Source organism: Streptopelia decaocto (assembly GCF_964273445.1).
Source record: "Streptopelia decaocto genome assembly, chromosome: 20".
In the NCBI taxonomy this organism is placed as follows: Eukaryota; Metazoa; Chordata; class Aves; order Columbiformes; family Columbidae; genus Streptopelia; species Streptopelia decaocto.
The window spans coordinates 4,872,540-4,888,266 of NC_138675.1; the positions used below are offsets into that span (position 1 = coordinate 4,872,540).

Genomic DNA, 15,727 nt, shown 5'->3' on the forward strand with positions numbered 1-15,727 from the left:
CCCTGGCACAACGGGACACCTGTGCCAAGTGTGTAAGTCCCGTCTGGGTGCTTAGAAACAAAACGTGGGCAGAAAAGAATAATGCGTCTGTAAAATAGACGCCTTTGGTTTTTGTAGTTGGTGTGGTGGAGCTGAGCTCTGGAGAACATCGCTGAGACTCCGCAGGCGCCGTTTCCAGCCCGAGCGCTGTGGAGTCGCTGTGGTTAAAGGTGGAAATGTCTGCGGTGCTGATGGAGAAATCTCCACACCCGAGTCTGTGGAGAGATGGAGTGGGTTCGGAAACGCTGTTCCTCCTGCCCTGAGTCGCTTGGGCTCTTCTTGTCTCCTGGTTTCCGTATTATTTCAGGATGCTTATAGTTATTGACACATTCATCTTCAGTTACAAGAGCTTCCCTTGCAACTATTTCTTACCTTTCTATCCTGCTCAAGCACGTAGCAATAGTTTTAATCCATAACCATCAGCCATTGTTCCTCTTTAAGCTGAAGCACTGGATAACGTGACAGGCATTGGGACGCTGGTGCGTGCTCCGCAAGGTCAGGTTTTTGTCACTGCGGTGGGCTCGGGGTGTAGAGCGAGTGTGTTCGGGAGGGCAGGGGATGGTTTGGTGCCCGAACACCGCGCTGGGTGAGGAGCTGTTGATTCCGCATGGATTAAAAAACACCAGGAAAGGTCTGTTGGAGCGGCTGCTGGGGAGAGCTACGAAACCACCGGCGTGTGGAAGGGAAAACAGGACAGATGTTCCCTAAATACCTGGGATGCGTTTGGTGTTTGAGTGGCAGGAGAAGCAACGTCTCCCTTTTATATATCAGACTGATGGAGCCGCTTCAGAAAACGCTCCGAGTCGGCTCCACCTTGTCTACTGGAGCCTCAGATCTTTTGTCAGTTCTGTTTGCTGCTCCATAGAAGGCAGGTGGGGGGTCTGGCTGCCACCGAGGGCCTGGGTTGGGACCAGAAATGGGGTTTGGGGGCTGTTTGCGTAGCCTGAGGTTCCCATGTGCTGTTGGGAGGAGATAACAGCTCTGTTCCTGCCTTGGGACTTGGAGCAAGGGAGAGTCGGGATGCCACGGATGTGCCGTTTTGACTCTGTAGTCACTGAACGCGAATCCATGGAGAATTTGAACTTGTAATTTTGATTAAAGTGATTGATTTTAAATCAGCTTGAGTTCGTTTTGGGCCATTAGAGGGTATTTAAAAGGAAAATAACTCTTTAATTAAATTAGTAGTGCATCAGTATCCTGCTCTGCTTTCTAAGCAGAACTTTTTTTTCTGTTTTTAATCTTACTCCTTTCAGTGTCTTGTTTCTTGGAACACTTGGAGATTAAAAGCAATGCAAAGTTATTAAAACAAACCTGTGCTAAGCAAGCTTCAGTTGAACTCTTTCCTTTTGGGAAATACACAAGGTGTGTTGTTACGTAAAGCAATTCTTGTTCCATCTACCTGTATGTGCTGTTAATATACCTCATGTAAGGAATGCCGTATCAAACAACAAACGCTGTTTCCCTTTTATTTGTAAAACATCCTGGGAAGCCTGCGATCCTAGTTTGTGACTCAGTGTCATATCCATCCTCAGGAACTGCGGTAAGTAGCTGAGAAATGCTGGAGTAGCCGCGGTGTAAAATACACACAGCTCCATCTACACAACAGCGTTTTCCTAGGTGGAAATATTCTTGATCAGAGTTGAGGCTGCTTGACAACTTCACCAATTTGTATCAAGTATCTGTGCAGTAGAAAGAGGAATAAATGTGGCATCTGTGTGTTTGTATAGAGAGAAAAAAAGTGGGAGGGAATGGTTAAGATGAGATTTCAACATAACTTTGCAGAAAAGAAAGGAGATGGACCATGAATTCTGAGAATATTACTTTAGAAAAAGGAGTTGCAAGCTGTTTACACCCTACTGGCCACAAACATGCCTGGAATATTTGATTTATAGAAAGAATTGAGCGGTTAAGATAAAAGAATATACACGATTCACTTGTGTGGAATAGAAGGATGTAATTTATGCTCTGTATCCACTGTGGTTATGAGCGGTGACCTGAGGCTCTTGAACCTCCTTTTCATGGATTGCGAAAATGCGGTGACAGTTTTCAAGGGAACTGCTCGCTTGGAGTTGAAAGAGATGAAAATGGGCCCGCTAACAAGGACCAGCTTCAGCGCCGGCTTTCAGATCCTTCATGTCTCAAAAGAAGGGCGAAAAACCAGACAATTGGGGGCTTTGATGTGTCTGAACCTGAGGACCTGGCGAGGCAGAAGGTACGTCATATATAATATCACACAATGCACGTAATTTATGTCAAGAAATGTGCAGAAGGGTGTTCCCTGGGATGCTTCTCAGAGCGTCTGTTGCTGAAAAGACTGAGCGGTGTGTTTGCCGAACAGGAAGCTGTTATTTGGTGTTGGTTCCCTGCTTCTCATGTGTTGTAGCCGTTTTGCGTATTTGTATTGCGAAATTGTTCATAAACCCAGGGATTCTTACTCCCTGTGCTGTGCTCACGATCACAGGGTATTATTATGGGCTGTGATTGAGGGCTGCCCTGCGTGAGCTGAGGCAAATCTGTAAGGAGATATCTGAAAATTGTATACTGACTGTGTACACGGTTTCTGTGTGCTTTTATAAACCTTCACAACATTCTTTCCATATCAGCTGTTTGAGTTTTCAGGTAGTTTGGGCCTTTAAGCTGAAAACTTGATGCCCCGAAGTCCAAAATTCTGTGAACTGTGGTAAAATAGTCATAAATTTTTCGTCTTTTTTCGAGGCCGAGTGCTGTAGTTCACATTGGTTTAAGTGTGAAAATGGATTTGTCAGTGTCACTTGTGCCAGTGTATAAATATTGTATTTCACCTTTTTAAGCTAATAAATACTGAGGTGGCTCCACACGTTTTAGGGTCAGGCTCCCCGGGAGCTTGGGCTTTTGGGTTTGGTTTTCCTTTTGCTTTTTTCCCCTTTCAGTTCCAAGTAACACAAGAGGCCCCAACTGAAGACAATCGCACAAGCTTCTCTAATATGGGTTACAATACAGATTTAAGTAGGTGTCTCTCTTGGGTGTGTGCATCAGAGATAGGGGGAGAGCCTCGTTTTACCATATAACCTCTATAGGAACAGCATTTGATTATGTGAAATAACCACGTCACAGGATCTGGCTGATCAGCCTTTTATTTCTTTTCTGTTGATAATTTTAAACCCCAGCTTATTAGCAAAACAGAGCAGTTTGCAGAGGTGCTTTAATTTTTCCTGTCACCAAATTCCCGTTGCTATCCGGCGGTGTGTTAAGAGCCAGATGACCGTTCTCTGTGCTGGGTTTGCAGAGCAAACTGTCTCCTCATTGTTTTATCCTTTCAGCTCTGGGTATCTCTTTGTTAAAAGGTAAAGCCCTTGGTGAGATGGTAAAGCAAACGTGGCCCCTTGATATTTAAAAGGTGAGGAATCTATTTGAACTGTGTATGATGGCTTCAAATAGTCCCACCGCTGCGTGCCTCTTGTTTTAATAGAAGTGATAAATACTGCAGCTGGTGGTGCTCAGCAATTAGATTTGAGCTATATACCATCAATGACATTTAATGGCAAATGTCAGGCATAATCTGAGTGGTGTCTTCATTTCAGTGTTGCTTTTCTTTAGGATAACGCTTAAAAACCTTAATGGAATTTAATTACCAGAGCATGTATTCAATGATTAGTTAAATGCATTTGTGACACCATTAGTTGTTAGGTAACTGTTTGCTTATTATGCTTGACAGAGTGTATTTGTACAATGTGTATCAAATGCAGTGCAGCAACAGGAATGCTAATAACGACAATAAACCATGTGCAAGGAGGGTCGTTAGCAATACTGTGGCTGCATTTGCTTCTGTGCGCAAGTCATAATCTGTAATGTAGGTGGAGGTTGCAGATAGAAGCACCAAACATGAACAGAGATGCTGTGATCCACAGTAGTGCTTATTGATTTCTCTAGTAGTGGCTTTAATTACAGCCTGTTAATAAATTCTCACCCCCGTGCGTGTCTTTTGTGTAGGACTTTTGTGATAATTGCGGACGTAATACCTGAGATGTGGCATCTCCATTGCTTCACCTGTGTTGGTGCGATCGAGCTGTGTGTGCCCTATATATGTACATCTAGAATTGCGGCATTTTTGTGTTGTGTGGCAAATCTTCAGCGTGAGGGCAATGCAGCGTTTCCTGGGTGCTGCATGGAGATGTGAGGCTCGCTGGAACAAAACCAGCCAGTCTGGATGGACCCAAGTGCTCGTCCCCAGGTACGATGGGCAGCTCTGCTTTCCTCTGGGGCCTTGGTTGCAGTTTGTCTGCACAGGTTTCTTCAGATATATCTGATATTCATATATATATATATGTCTCATATCTATGAATATCAGGTATATCCACTTAGCTGATCTCTTGTGTAAACAGCTGCTTATTTTCCCCAAGAAGCGAACAGTGATTTGGGGAAAACTTTTTGTGCCTCAGCAGCTTTCCTGGGGATAAAACGGGTGGACACGGTGCCTTCAAACCCCAACAGCTGTAATTAAACAGGCTTGTTCGTGAGGAGTTGGGCACTGTGGTTACTTTCTGCTTTAGCTCAGCATAACTGACACCATGAACCACAGATGGGATTCAAAGAACATAAAAGGGAAACGGAGCAGAAAGATACCACAGAGGGATTAAATGAGGTAGTAAGCAATGACCCGTAACCTTCCTGAAGGATCTTATGATGTTTTATTTTAAGCCAGCCAGTTTTTAAGCATAACTGCTATTTTTACAGGATGAAATTATCTTTGGTCATTTAGAATTGCACTGAAATTTTAAGGGTATTGTCATACTTAAGTGTATTTTGGTGATAGGAAAACAGGTGACTTGCTAGATCTTGGCACAATAAGCAGCTTGTTTCTAGTAAAGCTGAAAAGTTTATAGAATAAATATTATCGTTTGTTTTAAATACAGAAATCTTCTGTGGTCATTTCCTGAAGCGAGGAATGTTCTTTTTCTCCTTGAAAACTTGAGTGAGGCCGTGTGCAGTTCTGGATTGTTCACAAGTGTCTGATGAAAGCCATTGTTCCATATGGGCACAGGTCCTGGAAAGGAATGACTCTTTGCCTAATGGCATTTTCATTCGTTCCTTGTGTTTCCTTTTGCTTTCATCTGGTGCCTCCTTCACACATTGATATTCTATTGTCGGCGTTCAGCTTAATCCACGTCAGCCTCTCCGTGTCAAGGAACTGCTGACTTGCACCCTGTGGCGGTTCCTTTGGAAGCAAATAAGTAGAGGACGTTGTTTGGAAAACAGTGAGAAAATCGTAGCAGAAGAAGGGCCTAAAAGTGTCTGAGTTTGTCACCCAAATCTGATTCTAGGAGCTCTTTGAGGATGAAGCTGTTATCAGTATGTCGGAGAGGATTATTTTATCTCTAAAGTGCAGTTTTAGGAGCGCAGAGCTCTCCTCCTCATTGATGCCATCTCTATGGAGCAACATTTGGCTGGTGTGTGACCCCTCCTGCCTAAAGACCAGAGCGGAGTTTAACCCCTAAACCTGCAAGTGCTTCCCTGCTTTGGTGGGTGAGTAACTGGGGTGTCTGCCAAAGACAAATGAACTGTTCCAGCACACTGGTTTTACTGGGAAGGCCTGGTGATTAAGCTGGGTCTAGATACTGGTTCCATCTTTGCTTGAATTCTGGCATATTGGCTCTTGGGCGACTGGGGCTGAGTTTTGGCTTAATTATTTCAGGATGTTTTGGACATCTGGAAAGCACAATCTGAGGGGAGGGGAGGGTTTATGAGTGACACGAGATAAAATTAAGAGCTGGTAGGTAACATTTATTCCATATTAGTTGATTTTTGTAAAAGCTGGGAGGGAAGACAAGGCTGTGAGAAGCAGAGTGAAGAGAGAAAGATGCATTTCAGACAGCAGAGCTGGAGCTTTGTCTGAGAAGCTCCCAGCGCCAACCTGGATCCTCACGCGGCAGACTTTACTGTTGAATTAACTAAAGTTCACGCCGTCTTTTAGCGCGATTTGTTGCAGTTTCTAATGAATCTTCGCCTAGTCCTCAGTTACCATAATTACTCTTTGTCTGTTGTATATGCTGTAGAGTATAAAGTATATGCTGTAGACGATAATAGTTATCACACCAGAACATAAGATGCTCATAAAGTGGCAGCGTAGCAAGTTTTGATCGTGCGGTTCTTCTGGTGATCTGAAGACTGTATTTTAAGACAGTCTAGCAACTATAATGCCAAACCACCCACACTAGGAGACAACATATGGCAGCTCCTGTGAATTAACATGCGGATAAGTAGCATATCACCTCGTGTTTTTAAAAAGACTTGAGACTCGATAGCTGGATTCAGAGGTTTTGGCTCTCTGGCCGTCACCCCACGACACACAAAACACAGCCTTGCAGATGAGTCATGATTTAAGACTTAATTTTGGCCATATTTTGCAATAGCTTAAAGGTGTAGGCAGATTGTTTCATACTTTCATAGGTGTGGTATATGTGTAGGCTGAGATTTAAGTAGCTGTCTACAAATAAGCTGTTTATCCTCACAGAATCCCAGAATGTCAGGGGTCGGAACGGACCTGGAAAGCTCATCCAGGTCAGTCCCCCCATGGAGCAGGAACACCCAGCTGAGGTTACACAGGAAGGTGTCCAGGCGGGTTGGAATGTCTGCACAGAAGGAGACTCCACAACCCCCTGGGCAGCCTGGGCCAGGCTCTGCCACCCTCACTGAGAAGAATTTCTTCTCAGATTTAAGTGGAACCTCTTGTGTTCCAGTTTGAACCCATTGCCCCTTGTCCTATCACTGGCTGTCACCCAGAAGAGCCTGGCTCCATCCTCCTGACACTCCCCCTTTAGATATCTGTAAACATTAATGAGTCCCCCCTCAGTCTCCTCTTGTCCAGCTCCAGAGCCCCAGCTCCCTCAGCCTTTCCTCACACGGGAGATGCTCCACTCAGGGCAGGGTGAGTGTGATGCTGTTTTACATCTCTTGAGTTATTTGTACATAGGACTGAATGAATTTCCAGCACGCTCAGGTGACTTCATGAATTCCAAAAGGAGTTTCATTTGTTAAACTTGTGAATAAAAGGGACACAAGAGAAATTCTTGTTGCAAACAGTCGCAAAATGTCAAGAGCAAGGCGTAAAAAAATTCTGTGTTGTTTTGTCAATAAATTATGTGTTCTCCTACACAGACTTTACCTTGGCAACAGCAATATTTGATACCGCAGGCAGCTTATTCCCAGCTCAGCTCACACTTGGCTGAATACACCGATCGATTATCCGCAGCTTAACCAAACCTTCTCATTTCCTGCTGCCGTTATTGCGCTCCCTCAGCCCTGCGGCCTTTGCGGGCTGCCCTGTGTGCCCAGACAAGCCGGGAGACACGGTTCTGGGAGAAAAGCTCTTGTCGATGGAAGAGTCGTTAGATAACGCTAACGAGTTGAAAGGCTGTGGGTTTTGTGTTGGTCGGGGTGAAGAGGGCAGGAACCCAAAGGGCTCCCGGCCTTCTCAGGGTGTTGTGTTTGAGCATTGAACTGCACGTTACCATCTTCACTCATCTTATTTTCTTACTGAACACTGATGACTCCCACTCTTGACAATGCTCCTGTGTTGGCAAGAAGTAATTATATGTTAACATACATGCAGCTGAATTAAATAATCAAGCTGCAAAAATAACGTTCATTTGTAATAATAATAACAACCTCTGTATTTCCAGGCTGGGTTTTCTTGGCTTGCGAACAGCTGGTCAGGTTTCTTATTTAATTAGAAAGCAGCCTACAAAGAAGATATCCCGAGATGTTGCGGAGTAGGGAGAAAAATGACGCTTGTTGTATCTGTTGAGCTCCTGACTTGCAGATGGGTTCGTGTGTGTCTCTTGGTGTGGTTGGAGTAAGTGGCGACAGGGAAGGGCACAACAGTGGGACAATCAACCCTACGGCTGGTGGTGGAGCCCAGAGCGGAATTAGAACAGAACGGGCTGTGTGGAGCAAGATCATCATTTTTGGGTGGCGAAGAATGAGCCCAAGAGGTGGGTGAATTTGTAGCGTTAAAAATAACGTCCACTTGACAACCGGCTTTGTAAAGCCAGAGCTTCCGTGCTGCAGCGCACAAAGTGTCGATTTTAAATGGCACGGTGACTTAAATATCTAACGCGTTATTAAAATAACACAAAGAATTGGGTAGCTTAGACTTAATCACATGATTTATTTTTTAAATAGAAAAATGTCCTCGTTGAAGTGGTTTGAAAGGAAAGGTGTTCTTTTCCTTGTTGTCTTTTGCTGTTTGTTTCTTTGCAATAGCTCCTATTCACCGAGCCCGCGTGCCCATCTGTCATCTCCAGCATTTGGTAGATTGTTTCCAAAGCTCGTTGTGATTTCACGTGGTATCTAAATAGGGCAAGTCATGAAGGATATGGCTTAAATCCCTCGGGGAGAATCTGCAGGACATCTGTGATCGTTTGCACCGTTTGGTTGGTCAGAGCCCTGGGAAGAGAATGTGGCATCTCTTAAGATGTGAATTGTAACGTGCGGTAACTGTTTGAGTGTGTTGAAAAATCAAATTGGCACCTTGGAGTTGTCCCAAATGCTGTGGAAATCACTACGTTCATACTTGCAAAGAGAACCTGTGGGGTTATTTTTTCCCCTTTTAATGGCGAAGCTCATTTTAAGTAGAGGTTGAGCAGATGTTTGCGAACCGGGATGCTTTAATCCATTTACGGATTTTATCTAATTCTCGTTGAATGTCCAAAGCGGATTCATGGAAAAAGGAACAAAAACCCAAACAGCAGCAACAGCAGAAGCCCAAACGATTACTTGGCGAGCACCGCAGCAATAGGCGGGATTGTCATTTAAGGGAAGAATGGGAGTTTTGCAGCACAGGGAATATTTTTGAGCTGACAGAGACACTTTAAAGCACTTGCAATTCCTGTGATTTCTGCAAGTCTGGATTTGGCGTGTGGCCGTCTGCAGCTTTCATACGGAACGGTGCTAAATAATCCTAAAGTGATGTTTTCTGAACTAGGGGACACTTCTGTGTGCACGTGGTTCTAAATCCATGGTCTGGCCCAGGAGCTGGCGCCTCGGCTCCTGTGGGTACGTTCTGCGATGGGAATGACACGCAGAGTTAAAAGTTGGCTGACAAAATAGCATGTCTAGGAATTCTTGTGCGGTGCAGGATATAAATGTGACAGACGCTTGATATTTTTAGGGAGGTGGAGACTTCAGGTTAAACCCAACAGGATTGTGCGTGTTGGAGAGCAGATACGGAACGTGCCTTTGCAAGATGAAGCCTTTAAATTAATTGGACAAAAAGCAGCAATCATGGTAGAAGGGGGTGTTTAGGAAGGAGATCAAAGATATGTACGTTGGCCGTGTTTGGCTTTTCCTATCATTTAGAATTCATTTTCATAAAATGTAGTTTTTAGCAGTTAAAAGCATAGGAAGTTAATGTATGCCGTGGCTTCAGATCTACGCTTATGCACACACCATTGGGATTGATTGTTTTTATCATCAGTTTGAGTTCTAATTCGAACTTCACCTTTTTCCTCTGTAGTTTTTAAAGATACGTTATTTTTATTTCTGAAGTATAATGAAAGAAAAGCCACTTTGCTTTGTTATGAAAACCCCTGTCATTTCTTCTCCAATTCGTCATTGCCCTGAAAACTCCTCGTGATCCGGTCCCGTCCCCCCTCGTGATCCGGTCCCGTCCCCCCTGTGTTCTTATTGTGAACCTGATTCAGGGCAGGAAATGTCGTTCTCCCACATGCACAGGGAACCTCTGGAATAAAACACAGTGAAGGGAACAACCGGGAGATCCCGGGAGTCTGAGAGCAAAGTTTCAAAATGGGCAATGAGTATTTTCCTGTCAAATTGATGTGCTTGAACAAGCAAGAAGCTCCAGGCTGTGTGTAGACGTTCTGCTTTCCTAAAGTACGTCATTTTTGTGTGATTGAAATACCGCAAAACGTCGTAAATGCGTTAGGAAACTGGGGCGTTTGCGGTGAAAAAGCAGAAATCGGTGTTGCCTCTTAGTCGCTGTCCTCTCTTTTTTTCATGCATTAGACAAGCTCGTTGTCTTTGCAAATGTTTTATTAAAAAGTAGGTTTCACATGTACTCTTGGGATGCTCCCGGCTGGTTTTTGGGGTGTTTCACACTGAGGACATGTGCTGTTCACAACCTTTTTTCTGGCACAATGCTGCCACTAGCAGCTTTTTTGTGGTATTACATGTGTTTTCCATCAAAGGCTTCAAGAATTTAATGGAAATATTTTGGCGTTTATTAAGCAGAAAGGGTGGAAATTGCTGTAACAACAGAGCCGATGTGAAGCCAAGAGACAATAACATTTTCTGGTCCAGTAACCTACGATTTAACTTTAAAATGTAAATGTTACTCGGGCAGTCATAGGAGGGTCTAGAGAAGTGTAGGCCGGGAAAAACAAAGGGCACTTGCAGTTGCCTCATTCCAAAGGAATGTTGGTTTCCCTTCAGGCTTTCCTCTGTTGCTTCAAGTGTTTTGAAGCGGGATTTGGAGGAATCGACTACCCAGGCTTTCAAAGATAAACTGAAGCAGACAGTCTGTAATAACTTGATCTGGGAATTCTCTTTTCAAGTGGTGTTTATGCTCGTTTCCTTCCGAGAAGGAACAAAGTGGTAGCTGGGTTCTCCAATGCAAAAGGAGCTTGAGGCAGGTACTTCAGTGTCAATTGTGCTGTTGGCTCTGTGGGGTACGTGAGCAGCCGGAGCCGGTAATTATTGGATTGAAGTGCAGCATCCCGTGCTTTTGTGTAGAGGAGTCTCATAAAGAACATCTGTGATTATATATGAATCCATCCGTCCTTGCGGGGGGGCGGAAATCTGTTTTCTGTAAGAATGGTTGCATTGAATTACGTTGCCATTGGTATTCTTTTCTGTGTTTGGCCATAAATACTGTTTTGTAGAAACAGGCAGACTCAGACGGGGCTGTGTGAGGCCTCTTCTAATCCCTGTCTCTTCTTGGGTGTAGTTTTAAGTGACTTGTATTTTCTGTTCAGATACCCAGAGGTACAACTGCATGTTGATGCAGGTTCTCGTTGCTTTTGTCTAGTTTGAAAGTCAGTCATTAGCACATTGCCCTCATTTCTTTGCCATACAAATGTCTTCCTCCCTTTCGGGTTTTGCTGCAGGTTTCCTTCAGCGTGCAGACAAATCGTATACTGTACAATGTGTCAGATGTGGTCCGATTTCCTTTTTAGTAATGCCTTTAGACCTTCTTTTTCAGAGCAAACGGGACCACCTCCTGATGAACGTCAAATGGTACTATCGCCAGTCTGAAGTCCCAGATTCAGTCTATCAGCATCTGGTTCAGGACAGGCACAACGAGAACGGTAAGTCAGGCTCTGCGGAGTAAGGCCTGCTTTACTTGTACTCCGAATTTTATGTTTCAACAGCCCAGGATCAAGAACACTTTTGTACAGGGATACGAAGCTGTTGCTGAAGACAGATGATAGTGTTGCTTACCTGCCTTGTTTGTTCTAATGAGTGTATGTCCTGTAACCAGAGCTATGATCGGATGCGTTCCAGGTATGGTTTAAATACCGTGTTATATTATATTCATGCCTTAAGAGAGCAGAAAAGAAAACTAGCATTGGATCCCTCGTAGGCCTTCTGGACAGTCTGCTAATACCAGACTGGCTGAAGAAATTGTCAATCTCTTCTATTTTTGGTGATTCTGCTGTAGTGTCAGGAGAACTACATTTTTACATTCATACTACCCTGCGAGCATGAATATTCAATGTAATTAACATTGCGGTAAGTGATGTAACTGAGGGACTCGTAGCCGAGTCCCCCCCTTTTCTCCTTGCAAAACCCACGTGTGATCGGGGGTTTAACAGAAACACAAGAATCTTTAGTACATATTCCAGTGCCATTTATCTCTTACCTCTAGGGGAGACAGAACATTTGCTTGTATTCTAACCAGGAAATTTCCTTGAGGCAACTGTTAAAATTCTGAAGATACTCCAAGGTGAATTGTGATGAGAAAAGCTAATGCTTCAAATATGGAACACAGCAGCTTTTTGGTGCGTGACAGTACCAGGTTGAGCAGACATCCTCCTTTTTGCAGGCACTACCAACGTTCTGTGTGTGTAACATTTCTTACTAAGTTATTTGAAACTTCTAATAATGGGATTATAAGGAGTGAACATTTTAATAACCTCACGGCATTTTACGTCGCACACTTGTGCACATGGAGAAATGTTCTTGTGCGCCATTCCAAGGTATTATAGCGAAGTCATGGGAAAGGTTGTCTTCCAGTTTTTTCTTAACACTGAGAATTTTCTGAGTTTGAACATGAATATCCATATTTATGTCAAAGCCAGAGCAGGAAGCAGTTAGCACTGTCAAGATTTTACTGAAGATTTGCGATTAAATGTGTGAAACAACCAAAACTTTAGCCTGGAAAGCAGAAGTCAGTGCTAAATTAATTAGCAACATCGCTTCACATAGCAGAGACCACTTCTGGTGGTCGGTAGGTGAGATGTGTCAGCTAGTACCCCTAAAGTTTGTTTCCATTCAGCAGTTCTTTAGATACAGCGAGGGTGAATTCACGTGTAAATAGGGGTATGATGTTATTTCTTCCTGTGCTTTGCATCCCGCAGACTCGGGGCGAGAGCTGGTGATCACGGACCCGGTCATCAAGAACCGCGAGCTCTTCATTTCGGATTACGTTGACACGTACCACGCCGCCGCCCTCAGGTGAGCGAGGGGACGTGGGGACGGGGCTGGGAGGTGCATGAGAAAAGCCTTTTTCTGGTTTTCTATGGGCATCATGAGCATACTGCTCGGCTTTCTCCTCATCTCCCGCAGTAATTAACTCGTGTTATCTGTTCTCATTCAAAAAGAAGCTGTAATTCTACAATATCGTTTTAATCTCAGTTAATCAGTGTTGTTTCCCATCCTTTCCAACTGAGGCTATTGCTGGTTCCCTCAGAAATATCCTACCCTTCCCTCCTCCGTGTTTGATTTCACTGTTAACAATAGCGTCTCCCAGCAAAGCCAGGGTTAGTGCACTGCCCTGATTAAACTGCGCTAAAGGCTTTTGCTCTGAGGCACTTGCCATTGTTGCAGCTCCGCTCAGAGCTCCATTAAAAGCCGCTGTGCAGACAGGAGGTGATGGACCCGCTGTGGTGCCCTCCGTTCTGTGTGCCCTTCCCTGGGGGGTGCTGCTCCCTGTACACTGAGTCTGGGCTGGGCTGAGGGGCCACACTGTTCCTCGCAAACCTCTTCAAATAGAAACAGCGAGGCATTATTTTTCGGCGGATTTTCAATGTGCCCAACACGCATGGATATTGTCAAAATGCAAATTGAATAATCTCCCTGATAATAATGCTCAGATGGTATTTCACTAGAACCATCTGGAGACATTTTTTGTTCAGAGCCACTTTGCCGAAGCCACTTACTTCAAGACAAACTGTTGCAAGGGAGGGAAGAGGTCTTTGATTTATGTATTAGACTCTACAAACATGGAAAATTCTGGTGGCAGCTTCAGCCACCAGGATAAAATAAATATTAGTGAACAAGTTCGTCTTTGGGTTTTGCTGTGTGACATCTCCATTGGGGACCTTGCTCATGTTCTCCTACAACCTGGTGTGACCTGTGCACAATCCAGTGGCGCTTTGTCCTTTACCAGAAGGCAATTGAGTGAGAGTTAGACAGTCATGGGACAGTTACCCGACCTTGCTCACAGGAGAGCCCTATTGATTTTGTCTTAGACCAGTGGGCACTTTTCTCCATCCTTCATCCCCCTGCTGTGTTTTTCCTCACCTGTAGCTGTTGATGTTGTGTATCACCTCAGCTCATCTGCCAAGGCCAAGTTCGCGGTGGCTGTTGATTTTTAAGCCCTTTTTGAAGTGCTTTTGCCACAAAAAGGGCGACGAGCTTAACATTTCACCTTTCTCGTGCAGTTGATTTCAAGTCCGTGATGTTTTTAAGCCAACAAATCCGGTATTCTTACAGTCAAAATAATTATCCATCTTGGTGTACTGCTGGCAATAGCGCTTTTCATTCAATTTTAACCAAGACTGTCAAACCTTTCTATAATGTTAAACAAGCCCCATAGCAGCTTTTTATAATAGCAAATGCTGTTCAGTAAATACAAGCAAAAAGAGACGTTATCTATATTAATCCTAGAAAGCTTGACGCGCTGGAAAAGAGCAAAATCTAATGCTTTGTTTATTGCGTTGGATCCGGTTTGAGATAAAAGCAGCAGCTCTCTGGATGTGTGGCCGCTCCTGATGTGATTTAGTTGTTGGCAGCAACCTGTGATGCCTCGGATGGGAACACGAGCAGATGCTGAACATTAACAGCCCAACAAACCCTTGAGGAAATGAGATGCAGCTTCTTCCAGCCAGTCCTCGTGCTCGTCCTTAAGGATAATGACTTCATCAACAAATTATATTAAAAGTTATTAACAGTCTGTTGTAGAACAAGCTAATAAATCCTCTCTTTTTTTCCTCTTTTTAACGTCGCTGTCTTACTCTCATGTATGAAAGTAGGAGGAGGAAACTCGTGCGTGTTTGGGCTCCGCGTTGTTTGGGTTGCAGCGTTGCTAAAAACAGCAAAGCTTTTTGTTAAACTGAAGTTTTATTTACTTCCTAAACAAAAAGCTGAATAGTAGAATCTTGGAAGCTCCCTTAAAGATGTAAGTGGTATAGGGCTGTCAAAACTTGGGAAAAGAAGGCGTTTTTGGGGTTGAATTTCTAGGCCTCCTGGGGACAGAATGAATGAATGTTTGCAGAGCACCATCGGAGACTTTGGAACTCAATTTTCTTCTCTTTGCACAATGGAAAAGAATCTGCGTGGTTCCATTACAACGGGCTTTTATTTATGAGGTTTTAGATGTTTATGAGAACACAAGGATGTGTGTGGCTTACGCACACGTTGCAGTGGCACTTCATTAAAATAGCTGTTATTCAAGATGGAATCCTAATACCGTTTTCCCCTCTTTCTTTCAGGGGGAAGTGTAACATCTCCCATTTCTCTGACATATTTGCTGCTAGAGAGTTTAAAGCCCGAGTGGATTCGTTTTTCTACATCCTGGGGTATAATCCAGAGACGAGGTAAGTGAAGTGATTTTAAAGGGAAGCTTGAGCTGAGTGTTTGTGCAGGAGAAAAAGGAACAGATAACAGAATTGCGCAGTGAGTCGTATGCGGTTGCGTCTCTGGGTAGATGATATACTGCTTCAAAACGGGCTTTTAGAATGGTGAAATGTTTTAAAGGTTGCAGACATTAGCAGGCACTCTTACCTGTCTCATTGGCTAAATGCGCACCCCTGAAAACACTTTAAAAAATACACCTGCATCTCCTAGTAAGCAGTGTTGTAGCATCGTGATTTTTCACGACCAAACCCTAACTCTTATTTTTTCTTTTATTTATGTAGTTTTGTAAATATGGAGAATGCCTTACAAACACCAGCCGTAAAGATTTTGCAGTTGAGGGGTGTATTTCTACAAGCCCTTGAGTAACAGGTTACTAGTGCGGAGGAAGGCTCAGCCAGGTCTGCGCCCACGGAGAGTTGCGTTGTTTCTTTCAATGAGGAAAACATCGTTAGCTTCAGGACCTTGATTTCTAGAGATATTGTTGAGAAAAGTGTTATTTTAAGTGGGAATTAGATAGGCATATAAATAATAAATACTTGAATTGTTAGATTGTAGATTTACTGTTTTTAATGGAGATAGGAATCTTTATGCTTCAGGGCATAGCCAACCACTA

General features: G+C 43.8%; 1 protein-coding gene across 7 annotated transcripts in view; it reads left to right on the top strand.

Annotated features, from left to right (window-relative positions):
• RERE (arginine-glutamic acid dipeptide repeats) overlaps positions 1–15,727 on the top strand; it is a 164,459-nt gene that overhangs the window by 68,467 nt on the left and 80,265 nt on the right. For all 7 annotated transcript variants that reach the window (XM_082069793.1, XM_082069798.1, XM_082069792.1 and 4 more), the window contains 3 exons: positions 11,237–11,342; positions 12,615–12,711; positions 14,970–15,074. In XM_082069793.1, the coding sequence (XP_081925919.1) occupies positions 11,237–11,342; positions 12,615–12,711; positions 14,970–15,074 (308 nt within the window). The remainder of the gene's footprint in view (positions 1–11,236; positions 11,343–12,614; positions 12,712–14,969; positions 15,075–15,727) is intronic.